The following is a 21,787-nucleotide window of genomic DNA, read 5'->3' as shown; positions in this document are numbered from 1 at the left end:
TGTTCCGGTCACTCCAGCTTCAAGTGACCTCCCGAGCCGTGCTGCGTCCACCAGGTTCTGGATCCAGCCAACCCCCAAGCGAGTCCGGAGTGTGACCCTGAGCTCTCCTTCTGTCCTTTCTCTGGCCGTCCCCACTAGTGATCCACCCAGGTCCAGCTCCCTCGGGCCTTCTGTTGGGAGACCCTTGGCCTTGGGTTCCCTGACCCTCCACGTGGTATGCCTTCGTGGTGGATGTGGTGGGTGGCCGTGGCAGACGCTGCCCACGGCCTCCGGTCTCTGGCTGGGGTGTGTTTTTGCCCCCACCAGCTTGGGTTCCGGTACCCTGATGCCGACTCTTCACCCGTAGCTTGAATTTGGGGTCTTAGAGTCCTCTCTTCTGCTTCCCCCTCTGGGTCTTTCCTTCTTTCTCCCCTCTCTCTCTCTGGATCTCCTCTGCTCCTCTTCCTGTGACTCCTCTGCAAAGGCTGACAGACTGACCCTGTTCTCTGATGGTGCCCACCTTATATACACCCTCTATGTGTGAGCTCAGGTGACCAGCACCCAATGAGCTCCTATCTTTACCCAGGCTGCTCCCCCTATCTGCCCCTACACTACTTGGGATGTACCACCCCCCTCCCACTCCAGCCAGGAACAGACTCGGTCGTACCTGCACATTTCTAAGTGGGAGTACCGTCGGCCTGTTCCTCGGAAATGGGATGTGTGTAGTGCATGCAGCCTACTGAGCTCAGATCCACACTCCATCCTTACCCGGGAGTGGAATATCACACCTCTGGGTTGAGGTGCAATACCCCTGTAGCAGCCGAATCCTCAGGGTGCTACATTCCCCCCTGGTAAATCACAGCACGTCCTCGGGCTGTAAGATAAAAACAACACCAAACATACATTTTTTTCATAAACATAAACATATAAAACATCATATAAAACTTTTCATATAAACATTCTCGTCGCCTCTGGCTCCTCCTCCGGTCACTGTGCAACGTGTGACCGGGTAAAGTGCGACAGTCTCTCTGGAAAACTGGTTTTCCCTATAAAACCGGTAGGGGGCGCTTTAGGACGCGCAACTATTTACAGGGATATGGCCGCTCTCAGTCCTCGGCCAGGTAATGGGAATAGGGATGACCGCTCTCAGTCCTCGGTCAGTGGGATTAAAGGGATAAACGGGTAAACAGTTCACAGATGCTGGTCCCAACGGGGACTATATTTAGCAACAACAACAGTTTCAGTTTCAGTTTATGGTGCCCCTACGGGCAACTATATACAGCTCCTGCTTCGCTGTACTTAACGACGGCGTCCTCCTGCTCTTTCTTTATTGTTACCTTTGGCTCTAGATTCAGACCCGTCCGGGTCCTCTTGTTCTTCCTCCTCACACCGCAGCTCTTCCTCCGTCAGACGATGCACATGGAGGGCGTAGGGTCCTTTGGCACACTTGTGCCGGGTGAAGGTGACCTCGTCCCCGATGTAAAGGTCACGACCTCTGTGTCCCTCCGGTAGGTGGGACTCAACGTCTCTCCTGGTCACGAAGACGTCGCCTAGGGTGCGGTGGTCTCGGATGAAGCCCCACCCATGCTGCATATTAAACTTTATCACAGTCCCGGTGGTGCGGGGACTATGCGCTGCACGGGGGTCTCTCCTGGCCCGACTCTTCTGCTCCGCGCTCCTTACTTGAGCTTGCTGTTCCCGGACCCGCCTCTCTCTCCGCTCCCTCTCAAAGTCCTCGAGCTGTTGGCGGCAGCACTCAGCACGCTCCGCTGCAGCTGCCCGAGTCTCTTGAGCGAACCCCATGAGATCTTCTCCGGTGGGGTCCCACTCGAACTGCGCTTCTGCTAGCGGGGGCGAGATCCTCTTTACGGGCTTTGGAGCCGGGATCAGGGGTTCATCCAGGGGTCTCTCTCTCCGGAGTCGGGGATGGTGAAACTCCGGTGGCCATATAAATGGCTGCCCATCCGGGCACGTATGCTGGGCGTACAGGTCCTCTCCCAGATGCGGCACTTTAGGTCTTATGGGCGTGGTGGTGTTAGCGCCCGGGTTGCCCGGGCCTTGCGGCCAGGCCTGGGGTATCTGGAAGGTAAAGGGCACCGTAAGGACGGCGGCGCCCTGGGCTACTTGGCCCTGCGACCAGGCCGGGGGCTCCGCGGAGGTAGGGGGCGCTGTTGGTATTGCGGCGCCCGGGGGTACTAGGCCTTGCGACCAGGCTGGTGGTACTTCCTGCTTGGTCACGCCCGGGGTCGAGGCGTGTGACGTCACAGGGGTCGCGGCTCCCGTTTGAGGCCTAGTCTGCGGCGGTGACGTTGCAGCGACGGGCACGGCAGGATAGACTTCGGGCTCTGCGACGGGGAGCTGGGGCAGGTTCGCGGTTTCCCGGTTTGGGGTATAGACGTCCCCTTTACCTGCCTCCACTCGTTCGGCTCCCTTCTCGGCGCCGTCTCCGGCCTTCAGTCCTCCCGCGCCATCCTCAGAGGCGGTCTGTTTCCTCGTCTTGGGTGGCGTGCTCCGCTGACAGGTCTCGGTCTGCTGGGCCATCTCACGGCTCCACTCCGCCAACGTCTCTCGCTGCACCCGGGCCATCCTCCTTGCGAGGCCCTCCAGAGCGGTCTGTGCACACTCCCGGTCTCGGGGGAGCTGTGCTAGGACCTCCACTAGTCCTAGTGGGGTCGTTGCTTCCAGCAGGCTCCTGACCAACGGGTCGGTGCTGCTCTGCTCTCCTTCTGCTGTTTCCAGCAGGCTCCTGGCCAGCGGGCCGGTGCTGCTCTGCTCTCTCTCTTCTGTTTCTAGCAGGCTCCTGGCCAACGGGCCGGTGCTTCTCTGCTTTCTCGCCATCTCCGGGTAAGCTCCTCCGATATTCTTCTCCCGGCTTCTTGCCTCCGGGTGCGCTCGCTCTAGACTGCTCCAGGCGGCACCCATCTTTGTTCTCTCCTTTCGTCTCCTCCCCCTTCGAGGGCGGTCCCGGGGCCACTTGGTGACTGTCAGCTCCAGGGGCTGTTCTTTCACGCTGACAGACACCTCTAGCATCACAGTCTCTGTTGGTGGGGGCGGTTTCCACTTTTGGCGCCATTTTCGGTCCTGGCCCACGATGGGAGGTGGCCTCTCGCCATCCTCTGGCACGCCCATAATGGCGTCCGCTCTTCCAAGGCGGGAAACCTTTGGAAATGGCGGGAATCGCTTCCCAGTGGCGGGAAACTCTGCAGATGGCGGGAAAAAGCTGTTAATGGCGTACAACCGGCTGGAATTGACTGGTGATGGGGTCCGATGGCGGGGACCCTCCGGAACCGGCAGGAGACTTCTTTTTGAGGTAAACTCGTTCTTTTCTTCAGGCACGCAGTACCCGGGTGTTGCGGGCACGTAATCCTGCCGACTACGCCAAAGTTGACGTGCCCCCTGGGCCATATTCGTTAGTGGGAATATCCGGAGCCGGATCAGATGGGGGTTGTAGTCTTCCGAGTGGCTGTGACCCGGTCCGTGCCCAGGGTGTCAAACTCAGTTGTATGTGGCAGTCCTACAGATGTTATAAGTTCTTTATTGTCGACTACGCCACCCGTTGTGTTGCGGTCACTATGGCCGCCGCTGCAGCAGGGTCCGCTGAGGCTGATGGTGTAGGTGCAGCTTGTGATGGTATAACCCCCAACGGGTGGGGTATAGCCTCAGGGGGTCAGGTGCAGAGGATGGGGGTTGTGGTGGTGCAGCATAGATGTTAAAGGAAGACAGAGTCGGGTTGTGCAGTTTAGGGTATTTACTCACTGCTGATGTTCCGGTCACTCCAGCTTCAAGTGACCTCCCGAGCCGTGCTGCGTCCACCAGGTTCTGGATCCAGCCAACCCCCAAGCGAGTCCGGAGTGTGACCCTGAGCTCTCCTTCTGTCCTTTCTCTGGCCGTCCCCACTAGTGATCCACCCAGGTCCAGCTCCCTCGGGCCTTCTGTTGGGAGACCCTTGGCCTTGGGTTCCCTGACCCTCCACGTGGTATGCCTTCGTGGTGGATGTGGTGGGTGGCCGTGGCAGACGCTGCCCACGGCCTCCGGTCTCTGGCTGGGGTGTGTTTTTGCCCCCACCAGCTTGGGTTCCGGTACCCTGATGCCGACTCTTCACCCGTAGCTTGAATTTGGGGTCTTAGAGTCCTCTCTTCTGCTTCCCCCTCTGGGTCTTTCCTTCTTTCTCCCCTCTCTCTCTCTGGATCTCCTCTGCTCCTCTTCCTGTGACTCCTCTGCAAAGGCTGACAGACTGACCCTGTTCTCTGATGGTGCCCACCTTATATACACCCTCTATGTGTGAGCTCAGGTGACCAGCACCCAATGAGCTCCTATCTTTACCCAGGCTGCTCCCCCTATCTGCCCCTACACTACTTGGGATGTACCACCCCCCTCCCACTCCAGCCAGGAACAGACTCGGTCGTACCTGCACATTTCTAAGTGGGAGTACCGTCGGCCTGTTCCTCGGAAATGGGATGTGTGTAGTGCATGCAGCCTACCGAGCTCAGATCCACACTCCATCCTTACCCGGGAGTGGAATATCACACCTCTGGGTTGAGGTGCAATACCCCTGTAGCAGCCGAATCCTCAGGGTGCTACACATGCAACAATATGGAATGGCGTGCTTGAATGCGAACGGTGGACATTTTCAACACATGCTGAAAAACATCAGTTTCTCATAAACCAATGTATGTACAGTCCAAATTTCAGTATGGTATATCATCTCTTTTAGAAGTTACAACAATTTTTTCAGTGTAAAGTAGGGAGTGAATCACCCTGTATTATACTAGTCAAAAAGCCACTCAAACAGAATACACCCTACAAAACCCAAACGTAAATGTTCCACTATATATATATCAATTCAAAATGTCTATAAATAGGTTTATGTGAGCGAAAAGTGTTGTGAGTTATTAGACCCTACTTTCCTTAATCATCATGATTTTGACTGTGCCCATGATTATTAATAAAGAGTCAGTAGAATTATTCTCACAAGAAAACCTAAAGTGCTGTATAACATGGAAGCTTAATCTGAAGTCTAAATGTAGTTACCTCTCAGCTGTTGGAAGCAGGACGTTCCTTCTCCTGACTCAGAAGAATGTCTCAGGACACCATTGCTGGGTTTCGATCTCTCGTACTCTCGATCGGGAAGCATAGTTTGCTCACTCTCCTCAGAATTATCCTTGCAGATAGAGAGAGACTGAGGAAATCCAAACATCAGAAGAGAAGAGAAAAAGAGTAAGGCACCGCAAAGCAGAAAACCAGCCCACCATGCGCCAATCCAACGTGGATCTTCAGGTGTTATTTCCAGCTTACCTAAAACACAACACACACTGATTAAAAATGCTATATTTTGGACTGTCTACAAATCTATATGTAAATAAATCACAATTCATCATTTACTTAAATTGGTAATGGTCCACTGTTTTACTGTCTTCCATGATGTAACAAAACCTTCAGGAACATTTCAGCACCTCAGAAAGGGACACATTTACAAAACCCTTGTACTGCCCTCCATTAGCTTATCCAGCAGCAGTATAACAGATATCCAAGGTATATACTAACATGTCTATATAATGTGTTATATATATATATTTAAATGGGCTGTAATGTCATAAAGTTTATTGGAAGCCAGCTTAGAATGTTATAAAATAACAATAGACATTTGATGATTAGCTACAGGGCATCACAGGGGCAGGTTTCACAAGGTCAACTGCAAAGAAGTAAAGAAATTGGCTAAGAATCAGAACTAGAGCAATGGAAGATCGGTAAGATGGGCATCAAGATCAACTGCTAGGAAGTACATAAATTGGCTGTGAAATATCAGAACTGGAGAGACGGGAGTTTAGCCAGAGGAGTATGGCATTTTTTAATATTATATGATGCTTTAAACTGGTTTTCAAAAATGTTCATGGCTAAACAACCCCTTTAAGTGATACCAGGGTGCTGAAAAGTATCTGAAGACAGGTTGTACTTTATAAATAGAGAGGTGTCTGGAGGATTTTCTAATCTCTGACTAGCTGGTGTTATTAGTAATGTAACCTAAAATACTGTAAGTAAATAATGCGATATGTTGTTTGTGGGATGAAAGTACAGTTATACGCTTCCCTTTACAATATGTAAAATGTATTAAAATTGTAGTGATGTCAAGGAGTGATCCGATCTAATTTCAGGTAGGAATTGGTCACCTACATGCAGGAAAAAATGTACCTCAAGAGCTTGTTACACAGATTTAACAGAGAAAACTTAGCACTCAAAGCAAATTTACTGGGTGAAAGCAATCCAAAATGTAGACGTTTCGGTCAGTTAGTGACGGATTGCTGTGAAGAACAGAGTAAGCAAACGCTATAGAATAGCAGGGTGTGCTGCGGCGATGGATAGTGTTAGAGGTTGGGTAGTGATGCTTCCCATCTCCTCAGCACGCACTGCTATTCTATAGTGTTTGCTTACTCTGTTCTTCTTCACGGTAATCAGCTCTACTGTTGAAGGTCACTGATTTAGCGAAACATCTACATTTTGGATTGCTTGCACAAAATAAATTTGCTTCTAAAACACATTGAGTGCTAATTTTTCTCTACTAAATTCATGGGATAGGATCCTACTTTGGCACCTATGACATAAGTGCCATGATTGCATCTTTTATGTTACACAGATTGTCTTAAGATTCAAGTAGACAGACCATGCCTGATCACATAAGATTAAAATAGGCCAAGATTGCTAATTTTGACTGTAGTTTTATACTTATAGGTAAATGATTATTCACAAAGACTGATGCACGACAACTGTGTAACAAAAAAAAATTAAGGTGGAATTTTTCAGTTGTCAGGGGCTGATAGTAGACATGTATGACATGGTCAGCTGATCATCCTCCATGGACAGGGCATAAGATTCTTTGTTTCTTCTTTGTTTCTTATTGCACACAGCAATTTGGGAGGCATCATGCTGCACCCAGATACCGGATTATGAAAAGGAAATTTGAGAAATCGTTGAATATTTCTTTAAAAATGTTTCAGCTTTGAACGTTATGAAACAGATGGGATCAGTATTTATTTATTTATAAACTGTGGGTGATATAATGACACTTTATCAGAACAATGTATCAATGATCTATATCACTGGGAGTTTGAACTACACATACGGGCAATAATTTTAATGTAATATTAATGCACTTACTGGTATCAGCAAGTAAAGCGTCAACATAAATCTTGGTACAGAAGGACCCCAGGATAAACCCACAGGCTGGTCCAAATACCAGCATGGTGAACAGGATACCTGCAATACAAACACAAGATTTCTATTTTAATAATTAAAATAAATTGTTGGCATAATTGTTTCACAAAGAACAAATCCTCTGTGCGTACATGCTGGGATGTAGAGCATTGCTTTGTGAAGGAAAACAACCAGGTTTTCAAAAAGATTTTACCTAAAATGCACACATTTTACTGCTAGAATATTTGCTTTTGTTTTGTGTTCATAAAGACAATCATATCATGAAACGGTGTTTACACAAATGTAAAAGACAAAGCAAGGAGAACTGTAGAGAAAGCACTCACTCAGAATGATGATGATATTTTAAAGCAAGTTACTTTTCTTGAGAACTATGGTGCCACCTTGTGTTCCCAGTGAAAACTGTCAATATGAGAAACAAAAATAACCAGAAGGAAATAGGGAAAATATGAGAGAGGAATGGGATCAGTAATGCAAGAAAAATTACTAAAAGGGCATTAAGCCCCACTTTGTGAAAAACAAAAAATGTGCCTAAGCACTAACAGGCAGGCTGTTGCTACCTACCTGCCAGTTGCGCCCAGCGCCATTCTCCGCCGGCACTGAGCGGTCACAGACTTCCGCTGACATCAACAGAGGGGCAGTTTCTTTTCCTGTTGACAAGGTGGTGCTGCTTGTGCCATGCTGATTGACAGCCAACTCTCCGCTGCCTAATTGGGGGAGGCCGGCTGTCTATCAGCATGATGCCAGTAGTCCCGCCCTATTATCAGGAAGAGAAACCATTACTCTGTTGACAGGGAGCAGCTAAATCTCCGGCAGGAACAGACAATGACCGATGCTGGGTACAACAGGCAGGTAGTTGCCTCCGTTAGCAAGTACATGCCTGTTAGTGATTAGGCACAATTTGTTTTTTAAATCCCGGAAATCCTCTTTAATAGATCTCTGAAACTTAACTTTTATTATGTATACATGAAAACATGAATAATGGAAATTATGTATATATAGTGAGCGTGTTGAATTTAAAAACCAAAAACACTTGGATGGTTTCATAATTATTAATGTAATATTTAGGGCAGCACGGTAGCTCAGTGGTTAGCACTACAGCTTTAAAATACTGGGGTCCTGGGTTCAAATCCCACCAAGGACAACATCTGTAAGGAGTTTGTATGTTCTCGTGTTTCCGTGGGTTTCCTCCCACACTCCAAAGACACATTAATATGGAATTACAATTGTGAGCCCCATTGGAGACAGTAGTCATAAAGTCTGTAAAGCGCTGTGGAATTAATGGTGCTCTATAGGGATTAAAATAAATAAATCTATTACCTTTGATGATGCTCTGCATTGCCATCCTTTAGTTGATTCATGCCAAAACCACATCATTTGTTATTGAAAAATCATAACACTCTAGAATTGTCTCCTAAAATTGTTTCGCCAAAAGCCATAGCTTCATCAAGGGATGGGACATCAGTCTGACTGGCCTGATGAAGCCGCAGCTGAGGTGAAACATGTTGGGGGGACAATTCAGTATGTGTTATTATTGTTTCAATATTAAACGCTATAGGTTTTAAACTTATCAGTAACAGGATAGTAATCTGGAGCATTGTCCGGAATTAATCAAAGCATGAAATGTGTTATATGTTACATTCATAATTATAAGACCTACCAAGTGTTTGGGTATATAAATAATAATACAAGTTTTTGTTTTCTAGTAAAATAATCAGTATTATTTTATTCAGTGCAGGCTGCTATCTCTGTGTGCACATCAATACATGGAAAGCTGTTAATCCTTGAGTGAGACTGCCCACTGGACTCCTAAAATGAGCAGACTCTTCTCAGCTTCTCTTGCTGTATAACATTATATTGGCAGATTTGACACCATTTTTATGGTGACAAGTTCCATTTATCACACTAGGGATAGTGCTACATAGATATTATTTAAACTGAACAAAAAAATGAATCTAGATTTAAAGGTCATTTTAGGACCCCACACGGAATGAACACATATAGTCTTCAACAGCTTTTTTTGCCAGGTTAGTTTTTTCTTTTACTATATTAACGCAGTTACAAACTTTCACAAAACAGGAGTTAATATAGAAATTAAATTAGGACACTAGACAGGCATTCCATTAGTCGCAATAAAATGGTGAGACACCAATAATAAAGATATGATTGGTCAGAATAATTAACATCTTCTATTTGGAAGGTAAAAATCAAATAACGTATCTAATGACAATTAGTGTAATACTGTCCTCTGACATCTACTGGCATCATACAGGGCCACCTAAACAGTGGGGCAACCAGCATTTTGATATAGGTTGTCTCACCTATGATGAAGATGGGCATTACATCCCACTTTATACACACAGGTGATATTTCATCTGTTAGCAATGGTATTCACAGAGCTAAAATCACAATGTGACGCTGTCAGACTATGTTGCATGGTCCATGCGGACAAAAATGCCATCTCATACATTACAGATACATTGGATTGCTTCATTCTGAAACATTTTATAATTGAGATTACTTCTGGTACAAACATTTAAATTCCCAAGTAATTTAGAGCAAAATCAACGCATGCTTTCCAAAAGCAGAATGATCTACACCAAATAATGTGTTACACAAGATTAGCCAGCATTTCCTTTTTTATCTCTTTAACCTTTTACATCTCTTTTATGATAGTTAGACTATTACTAATAGCCATAAAAAAAACTATATAACAAAGATAATAAGATTACTCTAAAATGCACCTCACAGTTACTCCAAATAGAATAATATTGTCATCACCACGAAAACAAATGAAATATAACTCGTGCTCCACTAATGTACAGCCCCAAATCTAAAAAAGTTGGGACACAGAAAACAAGAACGCAGTTACAAGATGCAATTATAGCCATATTTCATTCACTACAGAACATAGAATATAAATTAGAAGTTGAAAGTTAGACATTTTCCATTTGAAAAAAATGAAATGAACTAATTTAGAAATTGATGACAATAACACGTCTCAAAAAAATTGGGATGGGGCTATGTCTAACATTGTGTAGCATCCCCTCCTAATAGGGGATGTTAGGGAAATTAGTTTGCATGAGATACCAATATCTATCTATCTATCTATCTATCGTATCCTTCTATCTACTGTATCTATCTATCTATCTATCGTATCCTTCTATCTATCTATCTATCTATCTATCTATCGTATCCTTCTATCTACTGTATCTATCTATCTATCTATCTATCTATCTATCGTATCCTTCTATCTATCTATCTATCTTTCGTATCCTTCTATCTATCTATCTATCTATCTATCTATCGTATCCTTCTATCTATCTATCTATTGTATCCTTCTATCTAACTATCTATCTATCTTTCGTATCCTTCTATCTATCTATCTAATCTATCGTATCCTTCTATCTATCTATCTATCTATCTATCGAATCCTTCTATCTATCTATCTATCTATCTATCGTATCCTTCTATCTATTTATCTATCTATCTATCTATCTATCGTATCTATCTATTGTATCTATTTATCTATCATATCCTTCTATCTATCGTATCTATCTATTTATCGTATCATTCTATCTATCTATCTATCTATCTATTGTATCCTTCTATCTATTTATCTATCTAACTATTTATTTATCTATTTATCGTATCTATCTATTGTATCTATCTATCTATCTATCTATCAATCGTATCCTTCTATCTATCTATTTATCGTATCATTCTATCTATCTAGCTATCGCATCCTTCTATCTATCTATTGTATCCTTCTATCTATTTATCTATCTATCTATCATATCCTTCTATCATATCCTTCTAACTATCTGACTATCTATCTACAGTTCAGAGTATGTATCCAGCCAATTGAGCGCTCACAGGGTCACAAGGAATGATTATCCAAAAAAAGGATTTAATTCTTCAGAAGATTTATTCAGGTTGGTAAATAGATAAAAATTATAAATAAAACAACGCGTTTCGGCTATTAAAATTAAAGATATATAGCCTTCCTCAGGTCTAATGTAAGAGAGTCAATAGTGGTGGTTATATAGTCACTATAAAAACCTACCTAGTGAAATAATTATCCTAATCACATGTAAATTGGTTTGAGTTGGAACGCCCAAATCCCATTCTATAGAGACTCAGCTTTCTCAGAGTTAGGATTTTCCAGCTTTTTCCTCTGATTATAGAATAAACAAATTATAGAGCAGCTAAATTTGTCATAATAGAATTTGTCATAATAAAATTTTCCATAATAAAATTTTGGTAATGAAGATATTATACTTTCTCCTTCTCTTTCTTACCTTTCTTTTTCTATCCCTTTAAGAGGAGAAAATAAGTGCATTAGTAAAAAAATCTATACCATGAACCTGAATTTAAGAAGATTTTCATTCAATAGGTATATCAATGAAATTCAGATAAGGGGAGCTTAATTCACATGGATATATATGCCAAAGGTAGTAAAACGGAGAGAGAGAGAAGAAAAAAATAAATAAATAAAAAAAATAAAAAAAACGTTTTTTTATTTATTTTATTTTTTTTTTTTCTTCTCTCTCTCTCCGTTTTACTACCTTTGGCATATATATCCATGTGAATTAAGCTCCCCTTATCTGAATTTCATTGATATACCTATTGAATGAAAATCTTCTTAAATTCAGGTTCATGGTATAGATTTTTTTACTAATGCACTTATTTTCTCCTCTTAAAGGGATAGAAAAAGAAAGGTAAGAAAGAGAAAGAGAAAGTATAATATCTTCATTACCAAAATTTTATTATGGAAAATTTTATTATGACAAATTCTATTATGACAAATTTAGCTGCTCTATAATTTGTTTATTCTATAATCAGAGGAAAAAGCTGGAAAATCCTAACTCTGAGAAAGCTGAGTCTCTATAGAATGGGATTTGGGCGTTCCAACTCAAACCAATTTACATGTGATTAGGATAATTATTTCACTAGGTAGGTTTTTATAGTGACTATATAACCACCACTATTGACTCTCTTACATTAGACCTGAGGAAGGCTATATATCTTTAATTTTAATAGCCGAAACGCGTTGTTTTATTTATAATTTTTATCTATTTACCAACCTGAATAAATCTTCTGAAGAATTAAATCCTTTTTTTGGATAATCATTCCTTGTGACCCTGTGAGCGCTCAATTGGCTGGATACATACTCTGAACCCTATTCTTACGGACTCCAGCTGGGAGATCCGTTTAATCCAGATAGAAGCTGCATACCAGTGGACCAGCTACCCACATTAGACCAGAATTGGTCGATAAGCCTTGGTACAAGATCTGCTAAAGGTGAGCAGTTCATTTTTCTTCTGTTTCTATATATATATATACATCTACACTTAGATCTGCGCCTGTTTTTTGTTTCTTCCCCCACCAGACCTACAGCCTTGGGGTCGAACACATTGGCTATCTATCTACAGTATCCTTCTATCTTTAGTATCTATCTGCGATAATCCATAATTGATCTAGATAGGGAAAAAGTATGTTCCAGCATCAGGATAAGGTTAAAACTTGAAAAATGTATTTATCATTGTTGCAATGATTAAAGACGCAGGTCTGAAACGTGCTTGCTAATAATCACATTTTGGCTGGCTGTGACTTAGGGTGATATTTTTATCTATTTGTTTATAATACATTTTTCAAGTTTTAACCTTATCCTGATGCTGGAATATACTTTTTCCCTATATTGGACCCAGGGCCGGCTCCAGGTTTTTCTGGGCCCCGGGCAAAAGAGTCTCAGTGGGCCCCTTTAACACATACCACGATTCATGATGCACAGATACAGCAGAGAAATATAGGTATAGTGCAATGCCGAAGATTTCACTTCTCACATAACATGAGCGATATCTATTGTAAATTCCACAATAGCTCAGAAACCGGCGAATCACTCCACACAGTATACTGGCCCCCATAAAATGCTCCATACAGAATATTGGCCCCCATAAAATGCTCCATACGTAATACTGGCCCCCATATAACGCTCCATACGGAATACTGGCCCCCATATAATGCTCCATACAGAATACTGGCCCCCATATAACGCTCCATACAAAATACTGGCCCCCCATATAACGCTCCATACAGAATACTGGTCCCCATAAAACGCTCCATACAGGATACTGGCCCCCATATAACGCTCCGTACAGTATACTGGTCCCCTTATAACGCTCCATACAGGATTCTGGCCCCCATATAATGCTCCATGCAGGCTGTTTCCCCCACATAATGCCCTAGGCAGGCTGTTCCCCCTTTATAATGCCCCATGCAGGCTGTTCCCCCCCTTATAATGCCCCATGCAGGATGTCACCCCCCATATAATGCGCCATGAAGGATGCCACCCCCTATATAATGCCCCATGCAGGATGTCACTCCCCCCATATAATGCCCTATGCTAGATGTCCCTTTCCCCCCCATATAATGCCCCATGCAGGATGTCCCTCCCCCCCATATAATGCCCTATGCAGGATGTCACCCCTCATATAATGCCCCATGCAGGATGTCACTTCTCCCCCCATATAATGCCCCATGCAGGATGTCCCTTCCCCCCCCATATAATGCCCCATGTAGGATGTCACTTGCTCCACCCCTATATAATGCCCAATGCAGGATGTCACTTGTTCCCCCCATATAATGCCCCATGCAGGATGTTACTCCCCCACAAATATAATGCCCCATGCAGGATATCACTTCTCCCACCCATATAATGCCCCATGCAGGATGTCACTCCCCATATAATGAAACATGCAGGATGTCACTTATCCCCCCCATATAATACCCTATGCAGGATGTCCCTTTCCCCCTCATATAATGCCCCATGCAGGATGTCCCTTCCCCCCATATAATGCCCCATGCAGGATGTCACCCCTCATATAATGCCCCATGCAGGATGTCACTTATCCCCCCCATATAATGCCCTATGCAGGATGTCCCTTTCCCCCCATATAATACCCCATGCAGGATGTCCCCCCCCATATAATGCCCATGCAGGATGTCACTTATCCCACCCCCATATAATGCCCCATGCAGGATGTCACTTGTCCCCCCCCATATAATGCCCCATGCAGGATGTCACTTGTTCCCCCCTATATAATGCCCCATGTAGGATGTCACTTGTTCCCCCCATATAATGCCCCATGCAGGATGTCACCCCCCCATATAATGCCCCATGCAGGATGTCACCCCCCATATAATGCCCCATGCAGGATGTCACCCCCCATATAATGCCCCATGCCTCCATACATTAAAAAAAAATCAAATACTCACCTCACTCCTCCTCACCTGCTGCCGCTGCTCAGGTCCGGACTCTAGCGTCGCCGGCGTTGTCCCACTCTGCGCTGCCTGTGATGGCTCAGGGGAAAGACATCACCGCGCCTTCTGACCTGAGACGTCACAGGGAGCGCACAGCAGGAAGACAGCAGATCTGCGGAGGCACGGGGAGAGGTAAGTATCCGGCTGCCGGGGCCCTGAGCAAGCGGGGAGGAGGCGGGCGCTGGCACTGACACCGCTTTCCTCCGCTCACAGGTCCCATAGCACGCAAGGGTGCCCGGTGGTGAGTGGGCCCCCCCGCCTGCTCAGGGCCCCGGCACTTGCCCGGGTGCTGACGCCGGCCCTGATTGGACCCCTGCTGCACTTCTGGTTCCGAGCGCTAATCGGCTACGAGGGTGAGCTGACTACTTGCTTTTGTCTTTCTAACAATTTATCTACAGGTGTTATTTCCAGTTTACCTAAAACACAACACAAACTAATTGAAAATGTTATCTATCTCTCTATACATAAAAAATAAGAAAACAGGACTATTCAAAAACAACAACTAGTAATGTGTGCAAACCTCAACAAACTGATTCTGTATTGTATTCACATATATACCAATTTTTTTCTATATTGCTGAAATCTATCAATCTATCACCCCCTTGGCTTTTTACCTATTTTGTTATATTACAACCTGTGCTTAAATATTTTTGTAATGTGATTTGTGTGAGATGAATCAGCATTAAATTGTTTAATTTGTTGAAATGAAGTGAGAAAAATATAGGCATAAAGTAAATTTATGGGATCAAATAACTAAAAATTGGCATTTGCATATGTATTCACACTCTTTGTATGAAACCCCTAAAAAATTATGGTGCAAGCAACTATCTTCATATGTCACATTCTTAATGAAAGGAAGTCCACCTGTGTGCAATCTAAGTGTCACATGGTCTGTCAGTATATATACACTGTTTCTGAAAGGCCACAGAGGCTGCAACACCATAGAGAAAGAGGCACCACTAACCAAACAACACCATGAAGATGAAGGAGATCTTCAAACAGGTCAGGGACAAAGTTCTTGAGAAGTACAAGTCAGGGTTGAGTTATAAAAAAAATCCCAATCTCTGATGATGCCCCCTGAAGCACCATCAAATCAATTATCATCAAATGGAAAGAACATGGCACCACAAAAAAACAGCCAAGAAAGGGCCACACACCAAAACTTTCAGCCCGGGTAAGGAGGGCATTATTCATAGAGGCAGCACAGAGACCAAAGGTAACCCTGAAGGAGCTGCAGAGTTCCCAAGCAGAGACTGGAGTATATGTCCATATGACCACAATAAGCCATACACTCCATAGAGGTGGCCTTTATGGAAGAGTGGGCAGAAAAAAGCATTTACTTACACACAAAAATTGTAAGCCCCAAATGTATGGAGGAAGGTGCTGTGGTCACATTAGACCAAAATTTTACTTTTTGGCCACCAAGGTAAAAGCTACGTCAGGCGCCAAACCAACAGAGGTCATGTTAAGAACACCATCTCCACAGTGAAACGTGGTGGCAGCATCATGCTGTGGGGATATTTTTCCGCAGCTGGGACAGGGAAAATGGCCCAAGTCAAATGGGAAGATGGAAGGAGCGAAATACAGGGATATTCATGATCAAAACCTGCTTCAGTCTGTCAGTGATTTGAGACTGGAACGGAGATTCACCTTCCAATAAGATAATGACCCAAAACATGCTGCTAAAGCAACACTCGAGTGATTCAAGATAAAACGTGTAAATGTTTTGGAGTGGCCTAGTCAAAGCCCAGACCTTAATTCAATTGAGAATCCATGGTCAGACTTAATGATTACTGTTCACCAGAGAAAACCATCTAACTTGAAGGAGCTGGTGCAGTGTTGCCTTGAGGAATGGGCAAAAATCCCAGTGGCAAGATGTGGAAAACTCATAGAGACTTATACAAAGTGACTTGCAGCTGTAATTGCTTGAAAAGAAGGCTCTAGAAAGTACTGACTTTAGGGAGATGAATAGTTATGCACACTGAAGTTTTCAGTTATTTTGTCCTATTTGTTGTTTGCTTCACAAAAAAAAAGAAAATCAAATTGTAGGCATGTTCTTTACATGAACTGATGCAAACCCTCAAAAAAAAAACAGTGAAATTCTAGGTTGTGAGATAGCAAAACACGAAAAATACAGAGGGGGTGAATACTTTTGCAAGCCACTGTACCTATCTATCCATCTGTCTGTCCCTCTGTTTTGTAGTGCTTTATAAACATTTTTTACATTTTCCAAATCGGAAAACAGATCAAAAACAAATACATCAGATGGCTCTTGTTGTAATTTATAATGCAAGAAAGTAAAATATATTTAATTAAAAGCAGCCATGTAATAAAATTTAGACCCTGAATTATATTCAAGTTGCCTGCATACAATGAAAGTGAAATGTTCATTAGCAAAATCATCAAAAGCCCTGCTTAAAATGCAAGCTCCTTTGTGAATCCCATCACTTCTTCAGCATCATTAGAATATCATAAAATGAAGCTCTTTTGATTTAAATTCATACATATTCATAGCAGGAAAATGCTGTCAACAGTGCATGAGCCCGGAGCTTTCTCCATCTAGAGAGGACAGTAATGGCGACAAATCTGTCTCCGAGCTATTGGGATGAGGCATAATATACAATATCTCTAAGTTTATTGAGCGCAGGGCAATTAAATAGTTGCTATGTTGGCACCGCTTATAAAGATATATATGACATGGTAGCAGCCTCAAATAGCCAAAATCAACATATACAGTACCTGTGTAAATGAAAACTATACATAAAGGAACATTGACAGACATAGTGCTGACCTTGGACTGGTTTATTAAAACTGACTATGGGGAATTTCCACGTTGTAAAATAACCTGTGATATTAAATGACAATGAAAGCAATTCCTCTTAATATAAGTTATCACTCTAAATATTATAAAGAACTTTCTTCCCAAAGTAATGGTGAGCCTTTTCTTAAGGTTGAGATTTTATTTTACTAGAATACATCTCTGTAATGTATAGATAAATATACAAAATATTCAGAACATAGAGATCACATTATACATAAGTGGAGGGAAAAAGGGTGGAAGTAATGATCTCCTGAGCAAGCGGTATGAGGTTTCCACAACAAATATTCCTCCATATTATGGTCATACTCCTACTTTTCTCTTCCTCCTTAGCCCCTTCTTCACTTCCCCTTCATAGGACCCCACTTGTTAGGGTAGTACTGAGGCAGCTAAGGTATATAATATTAGGAAACATTTAGACTTCACATTTAGGACATCAGACATCCCAGTGTCACTTGTATTGGCCTAATGCTACACAATGTGAGATTTTCCAATATTATTCAAGGGTTTACCCACGAGCAAAAGTTAATTTTAATCAATAGATCTTGGAATAATAATAATTTCCACAATTGGATGTGTTTAAATAAAATGTTCCTGTGCTGAGATAATCTTATAAATGAGTCCCTGCTGTGTACTGTGTAATGGCTGTGTCTGACCATGCAGGAACATGGTCTTATCATACCACATCTCCTGGGCAGGGGAGGAGGTAAAAGAGAATACAGACAGGACAGCACGGCAAACAATTCTTTCTTTGAGATAAAACATTTTTAAAAAAACAGGTAGGGAAATGCTTTATCTCACAAAAAGAATCAGCTGTGATCCCCTGCCGTAATGTCTGTATACTCTCTTTTTCTTTCTCCCCTTCCCAGGAGATGTGGTATGATCAGACCATGTTCCTGCATGGTCAGACACAGCCATTACACAGTACACAGCAGGGGCACATGTATAAGATTATCTCAGCACAGGAAGATTTTATTTAAACACATCCAATTGTGGAAATTATTATTATTCCAAGATCTATTGATTAAAATGAACTTTTGTTTGTGGGAAAACCCTTTAAGTGACAGCTGCCGCCCGCAGTAGTACACTGACCTGAATGCGCTTCAATGTACTCCTCTGGACTGCAGCCTATCATAATCATTATAATTACTAAATTTTGCCACAATACGTGTATAGCCTTAGCCTAATAGCCAACCATCTAATGCATATAGGGGCCTTGAGACTCGCCCCTGGTAGGTGATATCAGAGAAGAGAAGGATCTGACTAGACAAAGTTCAACCTTTTGTTTGACTTGCAGATGCACTGATGCCAGAGGAGTCTGTGTATGGGAGAGTTGGAAGAAACAGTTGACAGTTATCTAAAGTGTACGGCCAACTTTAGACTACAGAATGGCTTATAGACATTATCTAATATTGGACGACCCCTTCTTAATTGCTAACGTTCCCTGGATTAAATAAAAACACATATACTTACCTCCCAGGCCATCACCATTATTGCGATGTCAGTGCTGTGTTTCTCGGCGGCCATGTGACATTGTTTTGTCATGCTATCGCTGCTGCCTATGATGCCCATGATGTTAATAGCATGAAACCTCCACATATCTGTCAGACAAAACTGTTCCATCTGAGGAAAGTGTGAAGGCTGCAGCCAATCAGCTGCTGCCACTGATTGTTATGTTATGCGTCCACTGTGTGACCACCGAGAGACACAGAACAGACTTTGCTGGAATAGTGCCTGTCCGGGAGGTGAACACATGTTTTTTTTTTTTTATCTCGGGGGAGTTGGGGGGATTTTGTATTTATGAATGGGGTAATGAGTCATGTAGTCTGTGAGTCACGGTGCAATTGTCCTGTGAGAAACTGGATAACAAGAAACCTTGAGACCTTTGCAAATAACAATAGATCTCCCACACAGAAAAATTAGGGATGGGTGTCCAACTGCTTGAATCCCCGCCTATTTTAAAAGAGGTAAGGTTTCTCCTTGTGGAGCGTGTTAAGCTAGGCCTGGCATGCCAGTATGAGGAGACTTATATGCCTTGCATGCTCCTCTGGGAAATTAAATATGCAAATTGTCTCTTCAAAGAGGAAGAGGAATAGAACTCTAGTGCCACCTATTGGAAGTAGCAATCCTACAAGTCAATATCGACCCTTTAATGAGGCTTGCAATACTAGAGTTCAAGTCTTCTACCTCTCTGAAGAGACAATTTGCACACCAATTTTATAAGAATTCGTAGTGCCAGTGCAGACTTTACAGACCATTTTCACTAGAAATCCTGGCTGGATGGCAGTACGAACCCTGCTATTAGATGCAAACTATGCGTAGTACAAATGGTGATGTACCTGATTCAACCCGGGAATAGAAAATATTCTGAAATGATTAGAAAATGGACACCCACTCTATTTTCTATTTTCAGTTGTTACAATAATGGCAGTGTGCCAGTAGTCATTATAACAAGCAGTCTAGTAGATGAGAGATCATTTAGATTGTGATGTAGAAGTTGTGTGGAATTATGACAAGTAATTATAAGTAATGTTTATGCCATAGGCAAGAATAGTCTATTATAATAGCTACTATAAATCTTTTTCTAAGGCAATGAGCGGGAAGATCTTGCAGAGTTGCAACCAACAGAGCTGCAATAGTGTAAAGTTTATATATATACAGTACAGACCAAAAGTTTGGACACACCTTCTCATTTAAAGATTTTTCTGTATTTTCATGACTTTGAAAATTGTACATTCACACTGAAGGCATCAAAACTATGAATTAACACATGTGGAATTATATACTTGACAAAAAAGTGTGAAACAACTGAAAATATGTCTTGTATTCTAGGTTCTTCGAAGTAGCCACCTTTTGCTTTGATGACTGCTTTGCACACTCTTGGCATTCTCTTGATGAGCTTCAAGAGGTAGTCACTGGAAATGCTCTTCCAACAATCTTGAAGGAGTTCCCAGAGATGCTTAGCACTTGTTGGCCCTTTTGCCTTCACTCTGCGGTCCAGCTCACCCCCAAACCATCTCGATTGGGTTCAGGTCTGGTGACTGTGGAGGCCAGGTCATCTGGCGTAGCATGCCCAGGCATTGTAGGGAGGTCATACAGGCACATGGAGGCCACACACAATACTGAGCCTCATTTTGACTTGTTTTAAGGACATTACATCAAAGTTGGATCAGCCTGTAGTGTGTTTTACCACTTTAATTTTAGGGGTGGCTCCAAATCCAGGCCTCCATTGATTAACAAATTTGATTTCCATTGATGATTTTTGTGTGATTTTGTGGTCAGCACATTCAACTTTGTACAGAACAAAGTATTCAATGAGGATATTTCATTCATTCAGATCTAGGATGTGTTATTTGAGTGTTCCCTTTATTTTTTTGAGCAGTGTATATATACAGTATATACACAATACAATTTTAGGGGAGTATATTTATAAAGTTAAGCAGATCTAGCTATAAGTCATTTAGGGTTTTCCACTGGATTGTATACATACCTACTGTATTAACATGAAGTAAAACACTCATTTATGATAACTTACGGAATACAGATGTATCCATATCTTTACCTTACCTAACCATGCTAGCTAATCCCTTGACAGGTTGCAATTCACTTCACAACCACTGAGTGGCCACTCGCGGACACATATAGAATTCACATCTCATGACACACAAACACAAATAATCTTGTACCACAAATCTCAGGCTGTGTTGATCCAAGAAAAATAGAAGGATACATGAACTGGTAGAATATACCATAATATTATAATAGATCAGGACCAGCGTTTAGGTTCTTCACCTATCTAGGGAATGAGTGAATAATGATAATTCCCAACAGTTGGTTTCCGATTGATCAGTAAGTAATAACACATGCTAGAAATATACCATCAGTTAGAAGGAAAAACTCAAAGAGCCACATTGGTGCTCGAACATAAACCATTAAATGACAAATTTACTTTTTATACATTTATAAGAAAAGCTCATTGGCAATTACCATATTTTTGTTTAGACCAGAGATACATGAACATACAGTACACTTACTCTTTTTTTCCTGCCAGAACAGTACATGATATTGAGACTTAAATAGATTTAAATAGTCACTGTATTTTCAGACAACTTCACCTTATTTGATAATGTTCTAAATCGGAAATCACTTTAATTATATATTTTATTTAACCACTCACCCCCCAAAAAAAATTCACTCCATTAGTCCAGCCATTATGTATCTGGCTTTTATCTAACTTTCTGTCCACTGCCTGTTGTCAAGTGTAATCCATCATTAGCAAGACAGAAACTGGGCCGGACAATAGGAGGTGGCGGAGGGTGTTAGTCTTTTAGCTCCTGTTCTCCTGTCTGTCAGTCTTCCCACACGGATCACAGAGAGGCAGGCCTTCCGATAAGGGCGAGAAGCCATTGGACATTTCTAAAAGCAGTACATGCTAGGAAGGGAAAAGACGTCCGGTAACTA

The 21,787-nt window shown here is 42.7% G+C and overlaps 1 protein-coding gene across 2 annotated transcripts in view; it reads right to left on the bottom strand.

The window, feature by feature from the left end:
- Positions 1 to 21,787, bottom strand: part of SLCO3A1 (solute carrier organic anion transporter family member 3A1) — a 493,783-nt gene that overhangs the window by 131,241 nt on the left and 340,755 nt on the right. For both annotated transcript variants that reach the window (XM_073653298.1, XM_073653297.1), the window contains 2 exons: positions 7,132 to 7,230; positions 5,011 to 5,274 (listed from right to left, as the gene is read on the bottom strand). In XM_073653298.1, coding sequence (XP_073509399.1) covers positions 5,011 to 5,274; positions 7,132 to 7,230 — 363 coding nt within the window. The remainder of the gene's footprint in view (positions 1 to 5,010; positions 5,275 to 7,131; positions 7,231 to 21,787) is intronic.

This window comes from Phyllobates terribilis, unplaced genomic scaffold (assembly GCF_046119375.1).
Source record: "Phyllobates terribilis strain yellow unplaced genomic scaffold, ASM4611937v1 Scaffold_11__3_contigs__length_659146591, whole genome shotgun sequence".
NCBI lineage: Eukaryota > Metazoa > Chordata > Amphibia > Anura > Dendrobatidae > Phyllobates > Phyllobates terribilis.
The sequence above is the reverse complement of the archived record's forward strand: the minus strand, read 5'-3'. Positions and strand labels throughout refer to the sequence as shown.